This window comes from Podarcis raffonei, chromosome 1 (genome assembly GCF_027172205.1).
Source record: "Podarcis raffonei isolate rPodRaf1 chromosome 1, rPodRaf1.pri, whole genome shotgun sequence".
NCBI lineage: Eukaryota > Metazoa > Chordata > Lepidosauria > Squamata > Lacertidae > Podarcis > Podarcis raffonei.
In genome coordinates, this window is record NC_070602.1 from 114680010 (window position 1) to 114705416 (window position 25407).

At 43.0% G+C, this 25407-nt stretch overlaps 1 protein-coding gene and 1 long non-coding RNA gene across 6 annotated transcripts; one reads left to right on the forward strand and one right to left on the reverse strand.

Annotated features, from left to right (window-relative positions):
• Positions 1–5667: 5667 nt before the first annotated feature.
• Positions 5668–20792, reverse strand: HNRNPA3 (heterogeneous nuclear ribonucleoprotein A3). 5 transcript variants are annotated; one of them, XM_053410106.1, is made up of 12 exons: positions 20722–20792; positions 16312–16411; positions 12202–12324; positions 11886–12032; positions 11519–11729; positions 10280–10369; positions 10106–10198; positions 9927–10010; positions 8346–8483; positions 6844–6969; positions 6685–6759; positions 5668–6598 (listed from the first exon to the last, which is right to left on the reverse strand). In XM_053410106.1, exons 1-11 carry the CDS (start codon positions 20775–20777, stop codon positions 6704–6706), a joined length of 1224 nt encoding a protein of 407 aa, XP_053266081.1. In that variant the 5' UTR covers positions 20778–20792; the 3' UTR covers positions 5668–6598; positions 6685–6703. The 5 variants fall into 5 exon arrangements, with proteins under 5 accessions (XP_053266081.1, XP_053266072.1, XP_053266100.1 ...); XM_053410097.1 differs by having other exon boundaries at positions 8346–8495; XM_053410125.1 differs by lacking the exon at positions 20722–20792 and adding an exon at positions 20485–20508 and having other exon boundaries at positions 8346–8495.
• LOC128424264 (uncharacterized) lies at positions 20635–23846 on the forward strand. The gene is made up of 2 exons (XR_008332969.1): positions 20635–20900; positions 23479–23846. It is a non-coding gene; the product is annotated as an uncharacterized LOC128424264 (long non-coding RNA).
• The last annotated feature ends 1561 nt before the right edge of the window (positions 23847–25407 follow it).

The following is a 25407-nucleotide window of genomic DNA, read 5'->3' on the forward strand; positions in this document are numbered from 1 at the left end:
CAACAACTTTTTACTTTTTCCTTCTTGCCCTTCTTGACTATTGCATGCCCCCAAAATCTGTTCCACAGGGTCTGTCAACCCTTTGGAGCAGTTTTTAGGAAAGGGAAGCCTACTTACGCAATCATAGAGTTGGAAGAGACCACTGCTACAATGAGTCTAAGTGGTAAGAAGAAAATGTCAAACAGTTTTGTTGGTATGGCACAAGACTCTTAAATCTCAAAAGTCATGGGTTTGGCCATGTTGGGCAATATCCCTACACTGAAAGTTGGTCACCCATTATGAAATGGAGTACAGGACACAGATTTTATTAAGAAGAACAAACAGTGCAGCAGCTCAAACTATCATTGGAAATGACAGAAGTTAGTTAATCTCACCGGAAATAACATTCCTTACCTAATATCCAGCTATTACCTCTGGTTTGATACTGTGTTAGAATAAAAAACACTAACTGAAGACCAAAGTAGTTTTGAAGAAGCCAAAGTACACATAGGATGACTTTATAAGCATTCAAACTTCAAATTACAGCTATAGCTACTCATGATTATTATTATTCAAATACAAGGCAATGGTGTATTTCGGTTTCATGGATTTCAAGCACCCTTTTAAACCTTTAAAAGTAGTGCTGAAATTTCTTTAGCTTTAGGGCCATTTTGTATTCAGGAACCTGTTACTAATTAGTTATGATGGCTGTTCATTGTATTGCCTACTCACCCTACACAAAGTCTTTCCCAGTTGCTACACACATTTTTGCAGGGGAAAGCATGAGTGACACAAATGCATGTCATTCGTACAGTGGTGCCCCGCAAGACGAGCGCCTCGCAAGACGGAAAACCCGCTAGACGAAAGGGTTTTCCGTTTTGGAGGCGCTTCACAAAATGAATTTCCCTATGGGCTTCCTTCGCAAGACGAAAGCCCATAGGGAAATCTCCGGGACAGCGGGGAAGCGCAGCGCGTCTTCCCCACTGTCCTCGGACCTCCTCCGAAGGCTGGCGGTGGGGCGGAGAGACCTCCTCCTGCCGCCAGCCTTCGAATGGCTGCTCCGAAGGCTGGCGGTGGAGCGGAGAGACCTCCTCCCGCCGCCAGCCTTCGGAAGGCTGCTCCGAAGGCTGGCGGTGGGGCAGAGAGACCTTCTCCCCGCGCCAGCCTTCGGATGGCTGTCCTGAAGACTTGCGGTGGGAGGAGGGTTTTCCTTCCCACCGCCAACATTCAGAATGCTGTTCTGAATGTTGGCGGTGGGGAGGAAAAACCCTCCTCCCACCGCAAGCCCCAGGAACAGAGGAGAAGCTGCTGCGCGCCTTCCCCTCTGTTCCCGTACCTGTCCTGAAGGCTTGCGGTGGGGAGAAAAGCCCTTCTCCGCACCGCCAGCCTGGCAAGCGGTCTCCATAGGAACGCATTAATTGATTTTCAATGCATTCCTATGGGAAACCGTGCTTCGCAAGACAAAAAACTCGCAAGAAGAAAAAACTCGCGGAACGAATTAATTTCGTCTTGCGAGGCACCACTGTATTATAAAGATGCAATATTGTATTCCAGAACATTTCCAACTACACAGGATAATACATGTAGATCTGCCTACAGCAACCACCATCAGGACACTGCCTTGCTGAGCCCTGAATTACCTTTTTATTATGTGAAAAAAGATTTCATAAAATTTTGTCATGGATTTTTTCCTCCTCTTCTCTTTCAAAGGCTGAGATTTATTTAGAGTTAAATCAGGCGAGCCAAATCTGCTGTAACTTATCCAGGGATGTGAAGTCCATACAACTAAAGGAAGGTTACCAATATTCACTTGAGTAATTCAAAACTCTTCGATTTTAACGTTGTGGAAGCTGGAAGGAAATCTTTAGTAAATGGACGGGCAGTGATGTAGAAATGAAGGCCTAATAGCCACATACAATTGGAAAGATTGGCCAACTCTCATAATTTATGACACTTTAATGTAAGTGTTTGAACAAGGTGAGTGGGAGATGACACACTTCAATCACTTTCACCTATCATAGGCTATCGGCGTATTTCACATCATCTTTCAACTTGTGGAGATGGTTGTCTTTCTTCTACCCTGCAGAGTAGAAGAGAAAATGCAAGTTTAGCACATTAAGAATATTAAGGCTAAGGAGTATGCCAGCTTCACCAACTAGTTATTGAAGAACACTGCTCTGCTAGCACTTCCTCTTTCCCCAAATCTTCTAAACACTTCACCAAATATGCAGCCGAGACTGCTTTGGGACTGTACGTAAGCAAGTTCACCTGTGATTCAGGACTTCCTTTCCTATGTACAGAGCTGGCACCCTCCTACTAGAGGAAGAAAACAGAAGCACATACACTCACCCCAAATCTACGTTCTGTTGTGTGTTGGGTGGAAAGGTGCAAAATGAGCACACAAGCAGCTTGGCTGAGTCCCCATTTTAGAAAAGAGAAAATGAGCAGAGCTGCTGTTTGCCACTCCGGTGCTGGGCAACGGCAGCAGCAAACTGCAATGCCTAGTGCAGCAGGAGAGGCAAATTAAGAGACGTGGCCTTGTAGTACTGTGTGCTCTCCCATTAAACATTTGCACTACATTTGACACGTGTGTCTGAAGACGGGAGAAGTCAACAATTATAAATGTTCCCTGCCAAAGTTCATGGTTGAATAGGAGTGAGAATGTGATGCTGACAAAAGCCTGGGTGCCCAACAGGGCAAGAAGATATGGAACCATGATCAAACATTCATTAGCATGCAGACCTAGCACAGACGGAGAATAAGGCAGGACAGAATTCTATGTATTTATCGAGATATGTCAAATTCAAGACTAATGGGACATTATGCAGGAAAAACCCAACCAAGATACAGTACTAAGAAGCCATTCTTAAAGATTTAGGTTACCTGAAAACCAATTATTTGGTAGGGATATCAGGTACTCAACTTCCAGAGGAAATTATTTTCTTGTCTGAAATTCAGTAATTAATAATATTACCAACAGAAAATCTGCAGTTCCAACAGGTGTGCAAAGGTGGACAGAATTCAGGTTGACTTTATGCATTGGATTTCCCCAAATCCCATTATAGGCAGTGGTCATTTTAGGCACATCCAACTGATGCACAAATCTTTTTGGACCTGGAAAAAGGAGGGCTGGGGGCAGGCTTATACACACTCCACCAACGTGTGCTTTGACCCAGAACGCAACCCCTGCAGAAATGGGGAGTTACCTGTGTACTAATGAACGTAAAATACAGTTTTTATTTTAAAAATCTACTTATCATTTAAGTTGTGGGAAATTATTACCAAAAGATGTAATCTAGTAGAAACCATTTCACTATGTGCAAGGCTAAATCCCGGATAAAATCTTGCTTCAGCAAGCAGTTCATCAGACAAGCTACTATACTTCAGCCACCTTTAAGCAATCTGGATAACACTGACCTACCTTTTAGGATTCTTGTGTTACTAAAATAACATGAAACATTTTCTAAAGCTGTATCTGTGCTAAAAGTCACCAGTTATAGCTTCCCTATACATCAGTCAGATGAGAATTTAAATTTTAATGCTGCACTGCTCACATTTCATAGTATGGAAATACAATGATTAAGTACTGGCACTCACCTTGTTTTTGCATAATTCCTTCTTATCACAGAAGCTGGATTTTCAAAGCCAAGAATACAGTCATGGGCACATCAATGCTTTATATTGTACTAGAGTCTTACCAAGTCACAGGTTTTCTAGCAGGCAAGAAATCCACATCTGGTCAAGCAGAAGTTTCTTCAATCTGCAAGTCAAAGAGATTTTTCTTACCTTGTTCAGGAAAGAGGAGCTCTTTTAATTCGTTAAAAGTGTTAGAGACAAACCTTACCTATTCTCATTCCCCTTCCTTTCAGGTCTAAATGCTAGACCTATGACTGGGTGAACTCAAGTAGCTATGACTCAAGGAGGTTCCAACTGGTGAAGAACTCTTGCTAGACTTTCTTCGATATTTCAGCAGTGATAGGCAGTTTTAACTAGCTTTTGGAAAGCTGCTCACTATCAGCATAGTATTTTATGCTTTCACTTTTCTGGAAGTTGAAGCTGGTGCTGTCGCTGCCTTGTCATTCTTTAAATATGCTGACTGGTCCACATACACAATAGGCTGCTGGAAGTCCTGTCTGAGTCTCCTTTGATCCACACTTTGGCTAAGAGGTACATCCTAAAGTCTTTAGAGCTGGTTAATTGCTGTCCTCTGCTTACACTTCTCCACATCAGAGAACTAGGTCTAAGTCACTGGCACCAACAACTGGCAACTTACAGATTGCATGATTAAGAATAGCAGAACAGATTAACACACTATAAAATTGGTTCCCCCTCCCCCCACTGTGTGCCATCAAGGTCCCACCCTCTCCCACAAGAACAGAAAAACTCATCCTCTAGGTTCTGCCCCTACAATCAACAGTAGGCCTGAAAGGGGTGGTTTACATCTACTCTACTCTTCTAAGATGAAATCTGCATATGCAGCTTAGTAATGGGAGGATTCCATTTCACAATACCAACATGATGCCCTTCTACACGTTTTGCCTATTGGATTATAGAACACTTGTTTCCTGTTGGCCAACTACCCAACTCCCACCTTAATATATGCTATTATGATATTACAGTGGTACCTCTAGTTACAAACTTAATTCGTTCCGAGGTCCATTCTTAACCTTAAAGTGTTCTTAACTAGAGGCGTGCTTTCGCTAATGGGGCCTCTTGCTGCCACTGCGCCGCCGGCACATGATTTCCGTTCTCATCCTGGGGCAAAGTTCTCGACTCGAGGTAACTCTTCCAGGTTAGCAGAGTTTGTAACCTGAAGTGCTTGTAACTCGAGGTACCACTGTATAGCACTTCGGGGCTGTATCAGTGCTTGACCCTTGTTTAAGCACACTTGTACTTTTTGAGATTAAACCATAGAATTCTATACAACCACCACCACCACCACTGTATGCCTTGTACAAACCCAACATACACATTTGGTTGAACCTACAACAATTTTAGAGCAAAATTTTATAGTGTCTGATATCCATTCCTATACTGGAATTGTTTACCTGATACTGTTCATTGGCCTAGAGAAGTAGTAACAGAAGAAAATATCCAGCATCATACTGGCAAGTGTCTGAGTTTCTTCTACTCACTGTGCCCTACTCTTCTGGATGTGTACTGACAGAAAGCACTGCTCTGGCAATAGTTAAAAGAGAAGTCTGATGAGGTTGAGAAGGATAGCCTGGGAACATGGCTGTACACAAATTTGGATAAGTGAAGGAGTAGACCACACACCCCTGCTTATGAATTTTATCAAGTTTTGACCACACGATTCTGATGCATAAAAGTATGGATTTATAGCCCACAATACTCCTGTTAGTGACAAATATGTATCATGTTCAGCCCAGATATTTCCTGCTGCTAGATTGTGAACCATTTGGTTTTCACACCACCTTCAAGGCCTACAATCAAGGCATTAGAAAGTGTGTGAAATGTGTTGGGTTTGTTCATAGGTCAGAATATTTATACCCAATTGCAAGGAACTTGAAGGGATTGTGCCTGTGCTGTAAGTTTGTTTCAGGTAAGAGAGCATGCAGAAATACACAAAGAAGGAAGTATTGACCATTACAAAAGAATCCATGTTTTGAGGGAAGAAATATATACAAATGAAGTTATACAATTAAGCTAAGTAACAGACCCAGGTCATTGGTTTCAAAGTTTTAATTCAAAAGAGTGTGCGCACACACACTTAAATCTGTTTGAGGTTGGGGGTGGGGTGTTAAGCCTCAACAGTAATAAACCTGTTCTGCCAATGCTTAATGTAGTTCCTGTATATACCAATGAAATGGGAGGCAAACTGAATAAAGCTTTAAAATATCTCTTTCAATGCTTATTTACTTATAAGTCTTAGGCTAAGAAACAAAGGCTACAAATTAAGATATGCACAAGCCAGAAGTATCTGGAATTTTCATTTGAAAGTAAAGCTTTTTATCATTCACAAGCACTAGTTTAAATGACTCACTCCTAGTTATACAGCTAAACAAGCTTTAATGCAAACATCTCTTCTCTCCCTTTGCATGTGCAACTCATTTCGTTCGGTTACATATGCAGAAACTAAGGTTCTTAAACGATTCAGCATTTCTATAGTTTAAATTAATACAGATTATAATGCACTGATTCTTTTCCTAGCAAGAATATACCCTAAAACTACATTTCTTTATTTAAAGAAGTTTCAGTAAGAAAAAACTGAACTACACAAATATTGGAAAAAATTAAAAGTTCCTTAATTATTTTTAATTCCTGGTACCACTACCACCACTACCACAAATTTACAGGGCAATATACCTGATTTATGAAGAAAAGACAAAGCTACAAACAACAAATTAAAAAAAAAGTCAGGAATGTACATCTAAACACTACATTGCATTAAATCAATAGCTGCACTCTTTGCAAACTGTGGCTATGACAGTCCTTAAGAAGGGTTTCCTGTTTAAGCTGCAGTAACTTTTTCTGACTATGGTTCATCGCTCCTTCTGTGGCAGATTTTACAGTTCCTCTAATGCATTTGGGACGACTGTCTCAAAGTAACCTGCAGCTTTCCTGACAACTCCTCGCTCTCTCCTAAGAACTGTGTAGCCTGTTGAATACAGGATAAGAAAAGGATTACTCTCAGTGAAACGTTGTATAGTCTTCATATACAACAAGTATTTGTAGCATACCTACCATTATTCTGCTACAATTTTTAGAATCTTCTTCCACCATAGCCACCACCACCTCCTCCTCCTGATCCATAGCCACCTAAAAATGGGAACACGGACTGTTGAAATAAATATTCTTTAGGAGCGTAACAGACACATATGTACTTTAGTATGTTGTACTTACCACCATAGGGACTGCCTGAGCTTCTGCCACTGAAACTGCTACCTCCTTTCATGGGTCCATAGCTTGAGGCCTGTTGTCCACTATAATTGCCAAAGTCATTATAGTTTCCACTTCCACCGTAGTTACCTGAGAATAATAAAATGTAAGGTTTGTGTTTATCAGATCAAGAATTATTTGAGAAGTACATTTCAAGTGCACTACAATTCATTCACATTAACTCACCTACCCAGTACAAAATACACTTTAGTATACAACACGTGTTTAAGAACTCCAGATTTACTGTATGCACATAATGGGATTTCAGCTAACTGGACATAATCATGGCTAAGCTGAGTAACTGCAATTGTTCCCAAGAACATTCAAAATACACATGCAAAAATTTATTTCCTGTTCAGTTCTTGCCAACCTTTGTTATATTAGAGAAATAAAAAATGCTCACTCCTTTGCTAAATCATTAAGGGTTCCTGTTCTTTTAATTAACCGCATTAATAACTTTAGATACTTAAAATTCTCCTGTGTTAACTTAACCAAGTTCAAAGTTTCTTGAGAGAAGTATGAATAAGATTATTATTCTTTTTCAAAAAATGATTATCGGACAGTAGTCCAGTCCCAGAAAATGAGACTAGTATTCCAATCCACACTGAAAGGCATTCACTAGCACAGATCCAAAGTTCCCCAGATCCGAGCACTGAACAGATGGATTGGACTCTTTCCTCTACACTCCAATGCCAGCACAAAATGCAGAGGCAGAAAGAAAACAACAACAGTAAATGATTCACAATGAGTTTCAGGTAACAGAGGGAAAGTTTGTAGAATACATTAACATAAAGATTCTTAAATAAATTCTGGGCAATGGAACTAGCTGGCTAGAAAGTTGAAGTTGTTCCCTTATTAGGTTTAAGGCTTAATGAATGTTTGTATGAAGCAATGGTGGGGAACCTCATACCTGGGCACAAAATACAGTCCTTCAGGCCTCTCTATCCAGCCCTTGGGACTCAGCCCAGGTCACACTGCTCACTAGCCCTCCTTTCTACCTTTCTTGAGGGTTCTGCCTGGCAGGAATGTGTCAATGAGCTCTTTGCCCCTGGCTGGGGGATAGAGAAGGGCATGTGCAGAAAACTACAGGGGTACTTTCCTTTGCACACTTTTGCCTTGGGCTCTGTCCACCACTGACATGTAGCCACTGGAAGGTTGCTCAGGTGGGAAAGCAAGCCCTCTTTCTATAGATCCCCTGCTCTGGAGTCTTGTTACCAGTGCAACTCTATAGTTTAAAGAAGACATCCTATAAACCTGGCCTGGGGGGCGGGGAACCATGAAGCTTTCCCATATATCTTTCATACCACTGTGATTTCAAGGGTTTAGAACTTGGAAGTAGTTTTCATTTTCGGCTGAAGTTTACACTGCACAACATTTTAAAAACAGTGACAAGCTAAAGGCCTCAAGCTTGTTATCAAACATGAGCAGAACAGATGGATCAACACAATGTACTTCAGGAGTCTTACCACCGAAGCTCCCCCCTTCATTGTAACCATCATAGCCTCCACCTCCTCCGCCATATCCACCACCTGGGGTTCCATAGGTTGGGCTGCCACCATAACCTCCTCTGCCGCCGTACCCAGGACTACCTCCATAGTTCCCACCTTGAGAAAGATCAATAAAAGGGACAGGAATGTGAATGTTTTGTTATGAAACGACATGATCTAAACACAAAAGTAACTGGGAACTGTAAAGCAGTATCCAAAAAATCACCAATACTGCATGGAGACCAACTATTACGAAAGGCGTATTACGACTTGGTAATAACTACCAATCAAGTCAACCCAATGTAGAAGTCCAAATAAAATCAATGACCTAGCCACGACTGTCTAAGGATTTGTAGTCACAATTTGCTAATTACAATCAATGGAAACCATTTCATGTCCATAGATGAAGACTGGTTGCCACTAAGCATGATTCATCATTTGATTACTGGAAACTGCCAAGTATTCCACGTGCGAGGACCAGAGGCTCTATCTGTCATGGGTCATTCAAGCAGCTTGAGGATCACCCATATTTTGGTTATTTATCCTGCTCTGAAAAGGCTTTGTGCATACTCAACTATATTTTGGCTGCAGTCAATAATGCAATTCCAAAGTCTCTTAATAGGTTACATACATTTCACAAATCTAAAAATAATGTTTAGATCCTGAGCTGTCTGTCCATTTACAGAAGAGAATCTGATCCAGTGGAAGCTCTTACTAATAGAAAGAGCGAGCGGAAGGGGGAAGTGTTTGCCAATTTCACCAGTAGCCCTCTGTGCCACCCCTATGCAACTTTTATTGGAGATTCCCCAACTACCTGGAGCACTTTTTTAGGGGACTTCCTTCCCTGCCCCCAGGGGTGGAGGCACTCCCATGAGCAGAATTTTGTTCACAGGAACATAGGATTCATGACACTGGATTAGATCCAGACTGGGGCACAATCAACTGTCCTTCCAGATGGCAGGGCTTTGTGGAATGACAGGGAAAATGCATCTGCAGCCCTGACACTCTTTGTGGCCAAAGTGGAAGGTGGGGAGGGGAGACATTCCAGGCTGGAAAGGCAATTGGGCCTGACAGCCTCACATGACAGCAGTGAGACCAGTTTGGGATCAGTGGATCCTGGCTTGTCTCAGTCCTATTGCCTTTATTGGAATGCCGCATTCCAAGACCTACCACTGGCTAATTAAATGATGTATCTGAAGAAGTGTGCATGCACATGAAAGCTTATACTCAGAACAAACTTAGTTGGTCTCTAAGGTTCTACTGGACTGTGTCAGACCAACATGGCTACCTACCTGAATCTAAATGATGGACAGCCTGCCATCAGCTGCCCTGGAGAAGTTTGGTGATCACCCAGTCTGATATAAGGGTGTTTTTTTTAGTCCCATGGGATACGTTAATCATGACTTAAGAGAACCCAATTTCTTGTAATACCTAGATTGGACACAAGTTGTCAGCTTCCCTTTCACATTTCTCACATTAAGATACATCAGGCAGATCTAAGCGACTGACACCCCTCCCTCACAAGTATAATTGAACTGGTATTAGCAATGTTATTCTTACCATCACCAAAGCCATTGTATCCATCACCACTCCCGTAACTTCCTCTGCTGCCACCACCACCACCACTTCCGCCACCGTAACCACCTAAAATCAGAACAAAATGTGTAAGATACAGTGATGCACTGTAATTCAGGGTAGTATTTTTGGAAGGGGTTGGAGAAGCAAGAACAGATGTTTACCTCTGCCACCAAAACTTCCTCCTCTGCCATAACTGCCACCACTGCCTCCAAAGTTCCCACGGCCCATGAAGTTGCCTGAACTGCTTCCACGACCTAAAGAATAAAGAGAGTGAATTATTAAAATGCTTGTAGGCAATTATCGCCACAGGCTGTGCTATTATGTAACAAACTCACTTCTCTGTGCAGTTGCCGTCTGCATTTCTTGCTTGGAGAGAGCTTTCTTCACTTCACAGTTATGTCCATTTATAGTGTGGTATTTCTGAACTAAAAGAAGTTTTGAAATGATCCTTATTATAAAAATGCACACAATTGAATAAGCACTTATGCCATATTATTGAGAAGATATTTTCACAGGAGCAGCAGTATTATTTAGTTTTATTTCCTCCTTATAATCAGGAGAGGAAACTCTAAAAATACCATAAAACAAAAGACAGCTATATCATAAAATGGATGCTCAGCATCCCTCTCATCTCACCTCCTCATAAGGAAGGAACATCTCTGGAGCCTAGAAATTATTTGGGGGGAGTGGGAGAAGGAAAAATTCAAGGGGAAAAGAGCTCCTCAGAGAAGAAATGACTCATGGAATCCAAGCAGTGCTTGAATGATAGGGAAACAGTAGGAAAGACCATAATGAAATAAAAAAGCTTCCCCTTTCCAATTTTAGCCGATCATGTCCTCCATAGACCTCCATTGTGCGGTACCTGATGGTCATTTGCGTTGGACTCTTCCCACTCAACCCAGGTGCGCTCATTTTCCTGCTGGATTTCCAAGAATGTGATTGCTTTGGACCCAAGGTTCTTTAGGATCCTAGCATTGTCCAGGCTATATTTTAAAGCGGTTAGCAAGTCTGTTGTACCTGGCTCTTAAGTATACTCAATTAGTGTGAAGGATGTTTGAAACCTGGGGGTGTAGCATGAAATTCTTACTTGCAGGAGAGAGAGCATGTGACCAAACCAAGTGGGAGGGGGGAGGAATAGGGACAGGTAGACAGCCAGCTAGATCCTTACAAGGGTCCCAGCAAGGGAACTGGATTGAGTAAAACAACAACAAACAGTACAAGCTGGAAACTGGACTGTCTTTCTCAGCTAGGCACGTAACTACAAAGACATGTTAGAAAGATTCAGGCAGGGGAGGGGGATTGAAGAGAGATTGGGGGCAAATCATGCTCCTCATGGTCTAAAATTGTAGGAAAGCCACCACACAAAAAAGTTCAGGAGAGAAAAGCATCCGCCCCCCCCCAGCACTATATGGAACTTTTAAAGGGTAATCTTTTAAAATATATTCAATTTAGTAAGAAAGCAAATAGGAAGTCTAGTTCTTACAGTAAATTTTTTGTTCACTAGGAGAAAGTTCCATGCATCAGTAGCTTGAAAGAAATATAAAAAGGCTGCACAAAAGGAAAGCATTACATACCAACAATTTTGTCGACTGTATCGTGATCATCAAACGTTACAAAGGCAAACCCTCTTTTCTTTCCACTTTGTCTGTCTTCCATTACTTCTATGGTTTCAATTTTGCCGTATTTTTCAAAGTAATCTCTTAAATTATAGTCTTCTGTGTCTTCTTTAATTCCTCCCACAAATATTTTTTTCACTGTTAAATGAGCACCAGGTTTCACAGAATCCTACAAAGTAACAAGTTACATTTAGTATCTCAACCTTCCAAGATGGTGCCATGCCTAAATATTTACAATTGTCTTACAAAAAGATTTGCAAATGATTAAAAGTTCCTACAATTAAGGTGTGACAAATTCAGTATATATACTTAAATATTCACTTACTTCTCTAGAAACGGCTCTCTTTGGTTCCACCACACGCCCATCAACCTTATGTGGTCGGGCTGCCATAGCAGCATCTACTTCTTCCACACAAGAATAGGTCACAAAGCCAAAGCCTCGGGAACGTTTCGTCTGTGGGTCTCTCATCACCTTCAAGAAAGTTAAAGCATATAACAATAATTTAGGCACTGACTTTTGTGAATGCTGCAAACCTGTGCATACTTACCGAGGAGTAAGCCCCACTGGAAACAGTGAGACTTTCTTCCAAGTAAGCACACATAACATTGTTAACAGTTAACTGATTGTTATGATCACTTACCACACAATCTGTAAGTGTGCCCCATTTTTCAAAATGTTCTCTTAAACTATCATCTGTAGTTTCAAAGCTCAGGCCACCAATAAACAGTTTTCTCAACTGTTCGGGTTCTTTAGGATCGTAGCCCTGAAAGAAGATAAGTTTCAATATGCTGTACGAGATTTGTGTTATTGCAGCGAAGTCCACCCACACAATTCACAGTAACTTACTGTCTTTATCACACTTCACTACAATTAGGTACTATTATACTGCTTTGCTGTATTTTTTAATGAAAAGTGAGGTCTGTAAATATTTAAATAAATAATAAACTCAATTGGCTCATGGTTCCTCTCTCGGTACACTTACTTCTACATAAACAAGTTTAAAGGGTGCAAATCCAGGATTTTGTTACATAGTGTATAAACAGTTCTTACAGCCTCATTCAGTGCATGTTTACTCAGTAAAGTAGCCATCCAATGCGTCCTAGGCAAGTTTATGGAAAAGGAATCCCATTATGTTCAACAGCGCTTACTCTCAAGTCTATCTTAAGTACAACCCTCTACACATTTACATGAAATTAAGTCCCACTAGATTCAATGGGATTTTGGAGCAGGCATGCAAAGGTCTGTGCTGTTAGTGTGCTAGAGGCAGCTAGGATAAGGACATAAACTTCAACTAAGAATCTAACACTTTCATCAACTGATGTCTTTGGTCTGTGCATATAAAGAAATGTTGACTATTTCAAGTTAAGTTAAAAGCAGTAACAAACAAAAAACCTTTAATGCCATGTCGTGAACTTCAGAGGAGAGACAACTCTAGCAAAAGTTGGCTAATCACTAAACACATCAACTAATGGTACTTATAATTTTCTACTTACCAAGCCTAACATCTCAACCCCCAGATTTATTTGTTTTTTGCAGGAAGAACTAAACTTTAGGCTACACAACACGAGAGAGCAGCATCCAGTCCTACTTAACTTTGTAAAGTTCAGAATAATCTGCACACAACGGATTAAGAATGTTGCTGCATTTTTTAAATAGCCAACTGCGTTGCTTATGGCTCAGAAACACACCATTGCACTACAAAACAAAGGTGTCCTCTGTGCATGGCATAACTGAAAAAGTTTCAGGAGACACAGGATTTGTCCCCATATAGATGAATCCTAATGGAATACCCATCATTCCAAAGAGTAGATGAAGTATTTCAATTTTAAGAAACATAAGGAACAAGATGTTCTTACCCATTTTATGATATCACTTTCTCGTTTACACTTCATGTACCAAGGCAGGGACCACCAATGTGGTACTCATGGAGCCTAGGGTGCCTTCCAGTATTTCCAACGGCACCCGCAAGAGGTCTCAAGAAACATCCTCTAAAAAATCCACAATGCCCGAGAGACTCTTTGTTCTTTCTGCTCAGTTCCTCTTTACACTGGCTCAGTCTCTCCTACATTGAACTCCCCCCCCCACTGCCATCACACATTTCATTAGATGCCAAGGCTGGACACTCACCCCTCCCCTCCCTTTCAAACAAGAGTTTCTCTCCGTGACTGAGCACAGCAGAGACTGATGAGGGGCATGCCTGCCCCATTCTGTGGTCATCTTTTTCCTGCTCTTTCAGATGTGGCAACCATTTTGTGTTATGCTGCAAACTCCATTGTATCAGTTTTGCTATGTCGCGCCCCCATGGAACCGTTTCGTGACGAGCACCCAAGGAACTTCGCATTAAGGTTGCATAAATAATGTGTTGAGAGCTATTATTTATAAAATTATGTCCCTGCTGGGGGAAGGCTATAGATCCAACAGTTCCATACCCTTCCCAGTTCCACTACACACACACCCAAACCAGGGAGGTGACTGACAGCTCTGGAACTGGTGTAATGAATTTTATGGGGCATGAAAATAAAACCTCAGGGAAGGATGAAGAAGCACAAGAATGCTGCTCTGCCCTCACGTCTCCCCTGCTCATACAATTCCAGCAGGGCACTGGTAATGGTGGTTCATTTGCCTATGGTTCCTCTTTTAAGCTGCAACCTCAGGTGCCTTAGTTTGCAGGTAGAAATTACATGTTTTATTACAGGTGATGTATATGAGAGACTAAATGAAAGCCTAATGTTAAAGTCTTCAAACGGAGGAGCTATAATTCCAAGGAACAGAAAAATATAAATGTTTCCTTTTCTTTTTTATATGCTACACTCTCACTTCACAATGTGTTTACTTTCTCCCTCAGAAGCAGGTTAGATGCTGCAGGAACTCCCCAATATCAACCATTGTATTTTTAACCATTGCTCCTTGAAAGTAGTACATTTCTCTGAATTAAGCTACTGATTCTTCTGGGGAGACTCCAAACCAAGTAACAGATTTCCCTAAATTATATTTTATTTTGTCCCTACACAAGAGGCTTAACAGCCACATGTTTTCAGAGAAACAAATACAATGTTCTGCAACAGCCTTCTTAACAGACGCCCACAGCATTCCTTATTATTAGTGGAGAAATGTATGCCTAGCTAACAGAGTTGAGCAGAAAAGCATAGCTCACATCGCCAATTCTACAAGACTTTAATCTTTCCCATCATGGTTTTTAATGGCAACTATTCTGGAATACTAGGGGGCTTCTAGGTAAAACCTGAATTATGGAAGCTAGTTGCCAAATGGGCATGGTATAAATTGGTCCAAACCGGAAGACAGAAGGTCACAAATTTTGGTTGTCTTTGGTGGCCAAGCTGAAGCTTTGTGGTCATCCAGTCTCTCCTTTCCCATGAAACATGCATGTTTACCAGGAAGCAAGTCCCAATGTTTTTAGTGGGGCTTAAATTGTGCAGGACTACAGCCTTTGTCTCTGATCTCCTGCTGGACCTCCAGATGCAAGATTTGACAAAATGGCCACCCTCAACCTCCTTATTTGGGTGGGGTCTTGAGGCTCTTTGCAGCTCTTGATTTCTACTACTGAAGTGTCCCATCCCAACATTTCTCTTCAGAGCTGCTTTGACAGCAAGCATCCAAGGTGTTCCTTACATCTAAGTCACCCACAGCCAAACATTCATGCTTGGAGTTGGGAGAGCAACGTTGGGATCTTCCTTCTTCTTATGTTCAGAACTCTTATGGGGATGATACCCAGCCCAGATCCAAGCTAGAGAGCAAGGAACGGGCTCCACATCTCCCTTGCCAAAAGGTGAGGGCACCTAAAAAAACCCTAAACTTCTGGTAAGTTCCCATAAAGCAGGACCTTTGTCATGATGGACTCATTGCAAAATGGCAGCTAGCCCTCCCTTGTTCCTCCTGCCTTCCACAAACAGGATGTCTTTAGATCTTATGCATTCCATTCATCTGTGGGCAGTTGGTGGATGGTGCTGCCTCACAGTAAGATCTTGTGGTTTTTTGGAACTCTACAATTATACAACACAAAACTAAAACCATAACCCATTACAAGCCACCATTCAGAGTTTGTAAGAAGTCATGGGGGGCATTGGAACAGGGAAATATATGGATTCTCAAAAACAGCTTTATTGCTAAAGAGCTCTAAAATATTGCTCACTACAACTGGTTCAGAAATTGATCATCCCCACTCCTGGCAGCATCCGGCCTTGTTATCAGTCATACAGTAAACCTCTGTTAGGTCTGACACACCTTAAGATTGCAGACATGACCTTCTATGACGTAATGCTCCTCTGCTTTGAAGACTACCCCCAACACACTAGTTTTCTATACTGAGTATCTTTTTATGAAGACGTATCCAACAATGGATGCAGTCCGAAATTTCTAGATCCTAATCAACAGGCAATATTCAGTCCTTGCTCATTTCTGTATATTTTATTTCTGGAGAACCATTAAAAGCTTAGTAAAATGCCTGTTCATAGAATTTGATCACTTTTATACCATTACAGACACAGCACTGCTGGTTTTCCAGTTCAAGACTTCATAGTAATACTCTCAATATGCATAAGTATTAAGTTAGAAGCTATTATAGAAATCACCAACTAGTGTGGTGAATGAAAAGCATAATACATGCGTAAGAGCCAAGCAGAAGAGAAGAATGCAATGTAGCATCTGAGCAAACACAGTGTTACCAAAGCAGCAGAAAGCAAGAATTCTGTTTACCCATGTAACAGAACTAGGAAAAAATAAAGTATTCCACCTGTGAAGATCTTCTTCCCCTCCTCTTGTAATCTTCAGCCTCTCTCTCATCTTTACACGCCATTTTTGGAGAGCGTTCTGACTCAGTTGCTCCTTTTAACCTAGATAACAAGTAGCACGAGTAATTTACCCGTTCCTAAACGTTTTTACTTTCTTACTCTCATACAAATAAATGGCTTATTTTAGTGAAGCAAGCATATGGGAGCCACTTTAAAGGGATGGTACTGTATGAGAGAATGAAACAATGTCTTTAATCTCAAGCCATTTATCCTGAAATATGGAACTCATCTGTTTGCACCCTGAATTGCAAAGCAGTAGCTAGCAAAAAAGGGGAACAAATGCCTGAATAGGTCAGCCAGGCATATAACCTGACAGTATCACTGGAAATATATTACTATTTTAAAATGTGACAGTATCTTTATTTATTGTGGAAGCCAATTCAATAGCAAGCCAATCAGACACTGTTCAGATGTGTGTAAACATGCTTTAGAGGACCCGAGATTAGTTTAAAGGCAGGTCTCTGTGCTTCAACCCCTATAGTCCACTGACTGAAGGAAGGCCTGGTGGAGGAGTGGGAAGGAATCAAGAGCCCAGTCTCCCTTTAACAGCCAGCCAGCGCCCTTTCTCTCACCCCTATGCCAGCGACTCCGCTCTTCCACCTCTCCCCCTCAATGTGTTGTTCAAGTCCACCAAACCTGCCTCTCCATGCAAGGCTTACGTCACAGCTACTCTGCCTTCAAATCTGGCGCCTCTCGTTCCTGCGAGACATCCGGGTCCTTGAGGCGGCCTTTCTTACTAGGCCAGCGGCTTAAAGAAAGAGGTGGGAGAGACTGACGTCCTTGTTTCCCTGCTTACAGCTGGGGTATCACTGAACCAGCAGTTCTGATCCTCGATACAGATTCAGATATCTATCTCACAGCGATGGCCATGTCGTTGCCTAGATGCGCCATTTCCTGCTTCCCACGGAGAAGCAATAATTAAAAAATCCCTCAGCAGGATAAAGGTGCCCATAACAACTCAGCAGAGAAGCCCCCAGTTTTGGGCACTAGCATGTGCATTGCCTTACAAAGTGCCATCAAACAGAGGCACTGCTTGTATTTCTAGCCTCATGTCCTATTTCCTGTGAAACACTACATTTAAATAAATAGCCCTGCCAATGCAATTCTCCCCATAATTCAGGTTGGAGAGGGGCTGGCTGGGAGAGTGATTTAGGACAACCCTCCAGTGTTTCACTCCTCATAATTGCAGGCTGCATAGTTTTCAGCAACCCTGCAGCGTGGTCTGGTGGTGTTGCAAAACAGGGTGGGTAAGGGTGGTGCATACAGCCCAGGTTGGACAGAAGAAGTGGCTTACAACAACCCTGCAATGTAGTTCATTGCAATTATGTTACTATTGCAAGTTGTAGGGCTGTGTTATTAGGTCAAATCTAGCAATTATGTCCTGAAGATTCTTACTCCATTTATTTGTATGCAGAAGGGGTGTAGTTTTGGTCAAAAATATCAGCCGCCACCTGTTATGCTGAGCAGGGACATTTAACCTTCAAAATTTTGCTTTTTTGTAGGGGACAGCTGTTGCCAAACCAGAGTTACATTAAAATAATGGAAGAAAGAAATGGCCAATTAAAGCAAGAAATTCAAGAGGCCTTCTCTGAATCCTTTTTTAACTCAAGACAGATAGTAGCTTCTACTGAAGGGGTTCAACACCTCACACCTGGGGTCCCTTCTAACTCTACAATTCTATGACCCAGGTCCCTAACACTCAGATTAGATAAGCAAAGCTATAGAGAGAATGCAAACCCTGAAACAGTGCAAAAAAGCAAGCCCCAATACACCCTGCATAGCTGGTTTCAGCAAGAAGGCCAAGGAGAACATTAGTATTATGAACAGCATATAGTTCTTGTTACAGGTACAATACAACGCCCTTTTCCTGCTACAGGTAAACAGGATTAGGCAAGACTGCTAAGTCACATAAACAATACTTAGATGTTTCAGAAGGTTATTTCTAATTTTCATGTACAAAACAGCAAGCGTTATACCTTCAAGTGCAGGCATCCCCAACCTGCGGCCCTCCAGATATTTTGGCCTACAACTCCCATGATCCCTATCTAACAGGACCAGTGGTCAGGGATGATGGGAACTGTAGTCCAAAACATCTGGAGGGCCGAAGGTTGGGGGTGCCTGATCAAGTGTTTCTGAACCTTAATAGGATAACAGATAAAATCTGTATGTCAGCTAGAAATTTTAAAAAACAAAAACCAGAATGCAATGTAGAGCACAACATTGTTATAGTTTTTTTGAAGCAACATGTGTTTGACATTTCAAGTCTACACGTGCACAGGTTTTAATCATGGATAGTTGTCTCCAGACTTGCAAAATATTATTTGGCATGTCATCATACAAAAATGCTTGTTATACTTTAGTTCAGCATTGGTTTGAGGAGGACTTTCATTGAAGCAACACAATCAGGTTCAGTTTTAATTAAATCTAATTTAAGATTTCAAGGTCTGGAAAGTCTTCTCACATCCAATCTTAAAAAGATATTTTATTCACATCCTTATGTTGATTTTTTGGTTACAGAATGGATATAATAAAAATTAAATTGGAACCTTATGGAGCTTTCTTGCAAGTAATTCTATCAAAAAGCATAGGATAGAATGAATTTATAAAGGGGGGGGGGACTCCTCTACAAAACTGTAATCACTCAATGGGGCGTTGAATCCATTACTTTCGTTCAGAATTCAGCTGCCAGGCTTTTGATCATACTGCCAGAGAAAGATAATTAGCTAGATAATGTTATTAAAGAGGCATTCAAAGGCCTGGTTGTTTGCATGAACCAGAAAACTCCAGTCACTGGCTTTAGTGACAGCCACCAAAAAACCCAGCAAGACAGACAGAATTAGGAACAGCTACAATTCAAAATAAAACGTCAAACCACTAGTTATTCAGAACTATTGGGGGGTGGGGGAGAGAACGTGTTTTCATCTCAAGCACCATTGGGCCACGTGGACAAGTGCAAGATATCCCATAACATTATTAGAACTGAAAGCACCCGAAGAATTGATTTATGGGAGGCAGTTAGTCTTAGTTGTTCTGCTGCTGTGTAGGAGGAACTGGGTGCTTTTATTTGTTAACTATTTTATTTTCATTTAAAAAAAACCCACACAGGTTATGCAGCTAAAAGATATAGCAAATTCTAATACTTTTTTTGGGGGGGTTGTCCTCAGCCAGGTTCTCAGGATGTGTTTCGTCGTCGCGATCGTCAGTGGGATTTTACTCGAAAGGTTATACTGCTTTTAAACTTTAAAAAGGCGAAAGCTGCACAAGTGGCTCGGGAAGTCGAATGAGAACCGGCGAGACCATCGAGTGATAGGCACTTGGATCAAGTCATGGGTTGTAATTTGAATATATATAAATATATATATATATTCAAGCCTAATACAGAGTTGAGGGATGGATTTTGGTTTGGGTTCAACTTAGGAAAGGGCCTCCTGCGGCTGCTCTCGCTCAAACTCGAACCTCTTTCTCCACAGAGTTACAATGGCGCCCAACAGAAGCCTCTCCCGCCCAACTGCCGCCGCCGCCGCCCTCTCGCGCCATTTCGGATAATTAGCTGTTTGCAGCTGGATAAAGCAAGAACCGAGGTGGTTGGTGGGGGGGTGGATGGGGAGAAGGCCAGGAGCCGAGCCAGCCAATCACTCTCCCTCCCGCGAGCCCCTCATGCGCCGCGCCACGCGCCCGCTCCCTCTGCAACCCCCACCCACCCACTCTCACGCCCGCTCCGCAACCGCCGTTGCAGGACCCTCTCCCTGCCTGCCTGCCTTCCCGCGCGGCGGCGGCGCCGACAAACGTTACCTCCATTTTGTGACTGGATTTAGCCTCCTTCAGCCTCAATATGGAGCCGAGAGGAAGAGGGTGGGCGGGGCGGGTCAGAGGAAAAGCGGGGCACGTGAGAGGAAGGCGGGCTCGCGGGGGCGGGAGGGAGAACAGCAAATAAACGGGCGTTTAGCGGGAGGGGAGGCGGGCGCGCGTGCACGAGCGCGGAGCGTTTAATGAGGGCGCTCGAGACGCGGGGTGGGGGAGGGGGAAAGCCGTGTTTCGTGCTCGTGCCTGACCACGAGTGAGGGCTGATTCCGGGTTGTGGGTGAGAGGGAAGGTCCCTCACCACCACCACCCACCTTCCCTTTGCCTCAGCCCAGTCCTCCCCAACAGCGCCGCCGCGGCCAAGACAAAGAGCGCGCTGGCACGCGGGACGGGATCGCGCGCGCGGCGACGGCGGCGAGTGGGAAAGCGAGGGCTGACGTGTTTGGCGGGTGGGGGGGGGGAAGTGACAGCTGACGTGGCTGCGAGGGAAAGCGCGCGTAGGCGGGCCGGGGTGCGCGCGCGCACCCGCATAGCCTCTCTTGCCTCTTTACCTCAGGGACGCAGGAGCCTCGCGGTGGGGGCGCCAGTTGTTGTTGAACTCGCCCATTCCCGCCAGATTTGGCCCAACGGCCAGGGACGATGGGAGCTGTAGTTCAACAACGTCTGAAGCGGGGACGGGGACGCTGTATTAATGCCACCCACTTCGAATATATAATTGATCTGTAGAAAGGTCTGAAAATACAGACGATGCATGCGCTTTTGTAACACACAAAAAACCCACACACCTTCATTAATACAATTTAAAGAGAGAAGGAAGGTTGCTCAACCGAGTCGGAGCTGCCGCTTCGTGCGTCCCCGATGGCTCCCCACAAATAACATCATAATATAATGGTTGTAGTTGTTTAGTCGTGTCCGACTCGTCGTGATCCCATGCGCCAAAGCACGCCAGGCACTCCTGTCTTCCGCTGCCTCCCGTAGTTTGGTCAAACTATTGCTGGTAGCTTCGAGAACACTATCATAACATAATAAGCGCAGCTTAGCAAGAGGCCGCCGCCGCTGCTTCCATTTCCCCCCGCGCTGCTCTGCGCTGCGTTGGAGACCCAGCCATGGCGCCTCCCAGAGTACCAATTCGAAGCAGCGGCAGCTGTTTACTTGCAAGTGTTTTGCAGCCGCTAATTTGCCTGCTTTCGTGGGCACGCGAGCAGCAGCAGCTGCTTTGTTGCGCCGCTTTTGCCCCGGAGTTGTCTTGAGGAGAAGGCAGGCGGTTGCAGCGCGCAGGAGGGTCTCCCACCATCCAAGAGATGCTACCATCTCCTTGGGGTGCTTCAGCTGGCCGGGGGCCCTCCTGAGTCCCTGAGTTCCTCTGCAATGCTGTCTGGACTAGAAACCTGTAAACTTCATACCAAAAAACCCCCCCACAATTTCGAGGTGTACAAAATCAAGGGGCGTAGCTGTGGGTGTGCAGCTGCCTCCCCTAAATTAATACAAATGAGGTTCTGTCTCCCCTTAACAATAGCCTGCTCCCCACAAATAAAAATCCTGGCTATGCCCATGTACAAAATTACATGGTGTTAAAATGTATCATCCAATTCATATTCTCTCAAAATAGATAATTTTCCCCCAATCTCCATGCTTAATACTTTGTAGCTTTGATCTAATTCTCCTAAGGGTTGTTAGAGTGGAGAGGTAGGAACACAAACACTTCAAATCCCATAGCTAAATAAGCATGGTTGTCCCAAAGGTCTTGTGACACCCAGGGCTGTCTTAAGCATATGCAGTGCCGGGGTGCAAAGATCCACCTGGTGCGCCCCCATCCTGGTTGCCCAGTCCCAGGCATGCAGGAGGGTGAGCTGGCCGGCCGCCTCAGCATTTCACTGGCTTGGTCGCCCCCGAACTCGTGGCACAGAGCCACCAGCAGCAGGAGAGCCCAACTGACAGGTGGGCTCTTCCCCAGACTCTACTCTCGGGCTCCGGACTCTGGGCCTGGCGCCCCTGAGAGCCCGGCGCCCGGGTGCCCCGCACCCCTACTGCCTATGGGTAAGACGGCCCTGGTGACACCTTGTGAGTGGAACCTCCATCTAAATCTGCATTGGCTTTCATGCACAGTAACAATTCCATTTGAATTCTCATCTGTACTGATGTGGCAAAAATGGCAAAAGCAAAAGAAAGGGCTCAAATGTGTTTCATCTAGCCCAATTCAACGTATTTTTATGTGGTGAATCACCCTGTGATCTTCAGATAAAGGACAGTATGCAAATATGATAATTAATTTTAAAAAATGATTTGGGTGGAACTTCCTTCTTTGTAAAGCTCTGTGCTTCGGGGGTTACCATGTCTGGGATTTGGTCAGACAACATGTTCTGGATGGTATTGCACTTACTGAAGAGCAAGGATGTGAACTGGGAGTTCAATCTAGAGCGATCATTGTCACTTGAAGCTAAGGCGACCTCAGCAGCTGCTTAGGTTGGTCCATCAGCTACAGCTTTCTCTGGGCAGGAGTAGTCTGACTACAGTTATCCACACCCTGATAACCTCCAGAATGGACTTTTATAATACACTTTCTATGGATCTTCCAATGCTTGAAGGCTCTCCAGAATTTGCAACTAATGCAGAATGCGGTGGCAAGAATATTGATACGAGTAGCGGGGTTGTTGTGTATAGAACACCCATTCTCAGACAGAAGCAACTGGTTGCCAGCTATCTTCTGGGTCTAACTGAAGGACTTAAGTTGATATCTAAAGCCCTGAATGGGCTGGATCCCAAATATCTGAGAAAACACTTTCTCCTATATCCACCTGCCCACATACTAAAATCAGTGGAAGAGACTTTCCTAGTGATTCTTGTATTAAAGGACCTGTCGAGTGCAGCGACCTGTGGAAGGTCTTTTTCAGTGCTGGTTTCACATCTTTGGAATTACCTTCCCACAACTCTGTTCTTTCATATGCCTGTTGAAATCCCACCTTTTCCACCAGGCTTTTAGTGGCTAATAGGTTAAGCCATTTTAACGGTGTTTTTAAGTTATGCTTTAAGTTATGTAACTTGTGAGAATGATGTTAATGCTTTTGTTTATTATGTAGTTGTTTTTTTCTTGTTTGTAAATATACTGAAGGGCAGTATGTAAATATCTTAAAAAGGAAACTAATAAATGATGGTTGCATGTGCAGTAATTGCACTGCAGTAATTTCACACATGACATGTGTGCCTGCAAAAAACCTGATGTGGTTGCTTTAATTCTTCAATAATATGCAAGATTAGCAAATATAAATGAGATTGCTTCTCTTTTCTCATAACTGTGTTTTAATTTTCAGATATATGTAAGTGAAGGCAAGGAGACAAGACATTAAATTCCAAATATTTGAGCTGTCAAAACATAACCACAACATCAGTATGCAGGATGGTGTGTTTATTTTGTTTTCTGTTTTGTTTGTTTTGCTGTTGTGATTTGGTTCAACCCATCCTGTGCACTCAGTTACAGACGGAAGAAATTTTAGGACCATAAAATATCCATCTCTGTTTGGCCAGAGGAAGCAGAGAATGGAAGGAGTTGAGATGTTTCCATATTTTATTTAAGGATAACTAATTCAGTTTGTTGCTCTTTGTGATAATGACTTCTAATTCTACAGTCACCCTTTCCCTTTGAAGTCCCTTTGTTTGATGAATAAATCTGCAATGTGAATGTAAGGTTTCCTGTGATTATTAATTTGAGAATTTTAATGAGACATAGCTGCATTATTTGATGCATATTTAATTTTTAAATTATTTGCTCTGAAGATCAAAACTAGAGAGATGTGAATGTGTCCTTTCTGGCTTGCTTCTTAGAACCCCTGATGAGCAAGGTAGAAAAAAAATAGATCGTTTTCCTTCCATGACTGCAATGCAGATCTGATTGTGGGAGTGGTTGCTAGCAAACACCATGGGGTCTGTGTTCAGCCAATAACAGCCAACTCTCACAGGCTGAATTTAAATATATGTTGTTGGTCTGAGTTGCCATTTTCTGGCTTCTAAACAGAACAAATATCACTTTTTCTATTAGCCCCAGCAATTTCTTAAGCACACTGGCAGGCATTCATCGAACAACCAGCAATGATTACTTGTAAACACTGCTAATTCTTTGGTCAAATTATACAATTGCAAGCTATATAGCCCCTTTAAACCAGAGTACTATGATTTATGCCAGTCCAGTAGGACTAGACAGGCAGCTTTCGAGTTCTGCCATGGTGATGGCTGGCTTTCACTGAGCAGGAAAGCGGAGGAGAAGAAAATGACAGAAACACAAAACAAGAGAGCGTAGCAGCCCTAACAGCTGCTTCCTGAGTATCCATGGCAATACCATCGGCACACACAAATCACTGAAAAGACGATGCTTGCCCATGTTAACAATGTATAGATTGAGTTAATCTGCACATAGGGACAAGAAAACATCACATCACATCAGCCCACTGCACATCCTACCAGATACTGACATTACAGCTCCCTGCACTATTTAAGCTGCTGAAGTGTGCAAGCAGCGAGAGCACTGTGAGAGCCTTCAGAAATTTTGGTCCATGACTACAGTGATGATAATCCCTACAGGGCAGGTTTGAGGGAGTCTCAGGCAAGCTGCTCTCTCCAACACAGTAGCCTTCTCATAGGCAGCTCCCCACATCCATGAGCTTGCTCTGTGATGGGGTGGCTGGCAGCAGAGGAAATGTGTCCTATAGCCTCCTAGCTTGGGGGTGTGTGTGTGTGTCTCAGCTCTGCACCCTTTTTTTTTGGGGGGAATAAAAGGTAGCTCAGCTACCATAACCAAGCCAGCACCGCTCCCTGATCTAGCAAGGCATTTCAGAGGAGGCAATGGTAGTTGCAGTGCTGGCCCTTAAAAACACGGACCCTTAAAATTAGAACACTGCAGTCCTGGCATCAACTTTGATTGATGCTTCCAAGGTATTTGCCCTACCATTCTGAGTGCTGGTGACACAAACTCTTCATCGCCCACAGAATGGGATTATGTTTAGCACGCTATGTCTCCCTTGAACACAAACTGGTATTCAAGACAAAGTTGTGCATATTCAGTTCAAAAAGTAGCCCAATTAACCCACCTATTTTTTGAGGACACAACGAGACTCATTGCAACCACTTCAAAAATATACTTGCAGAAAAAGATTGGAAGAAGAGATATTCAGCCTGCCCTGCTGGAAAAGCAAACTGAAAATATAGAACTACATTATCCAGTACCTGGTCAATATATTATACACCTA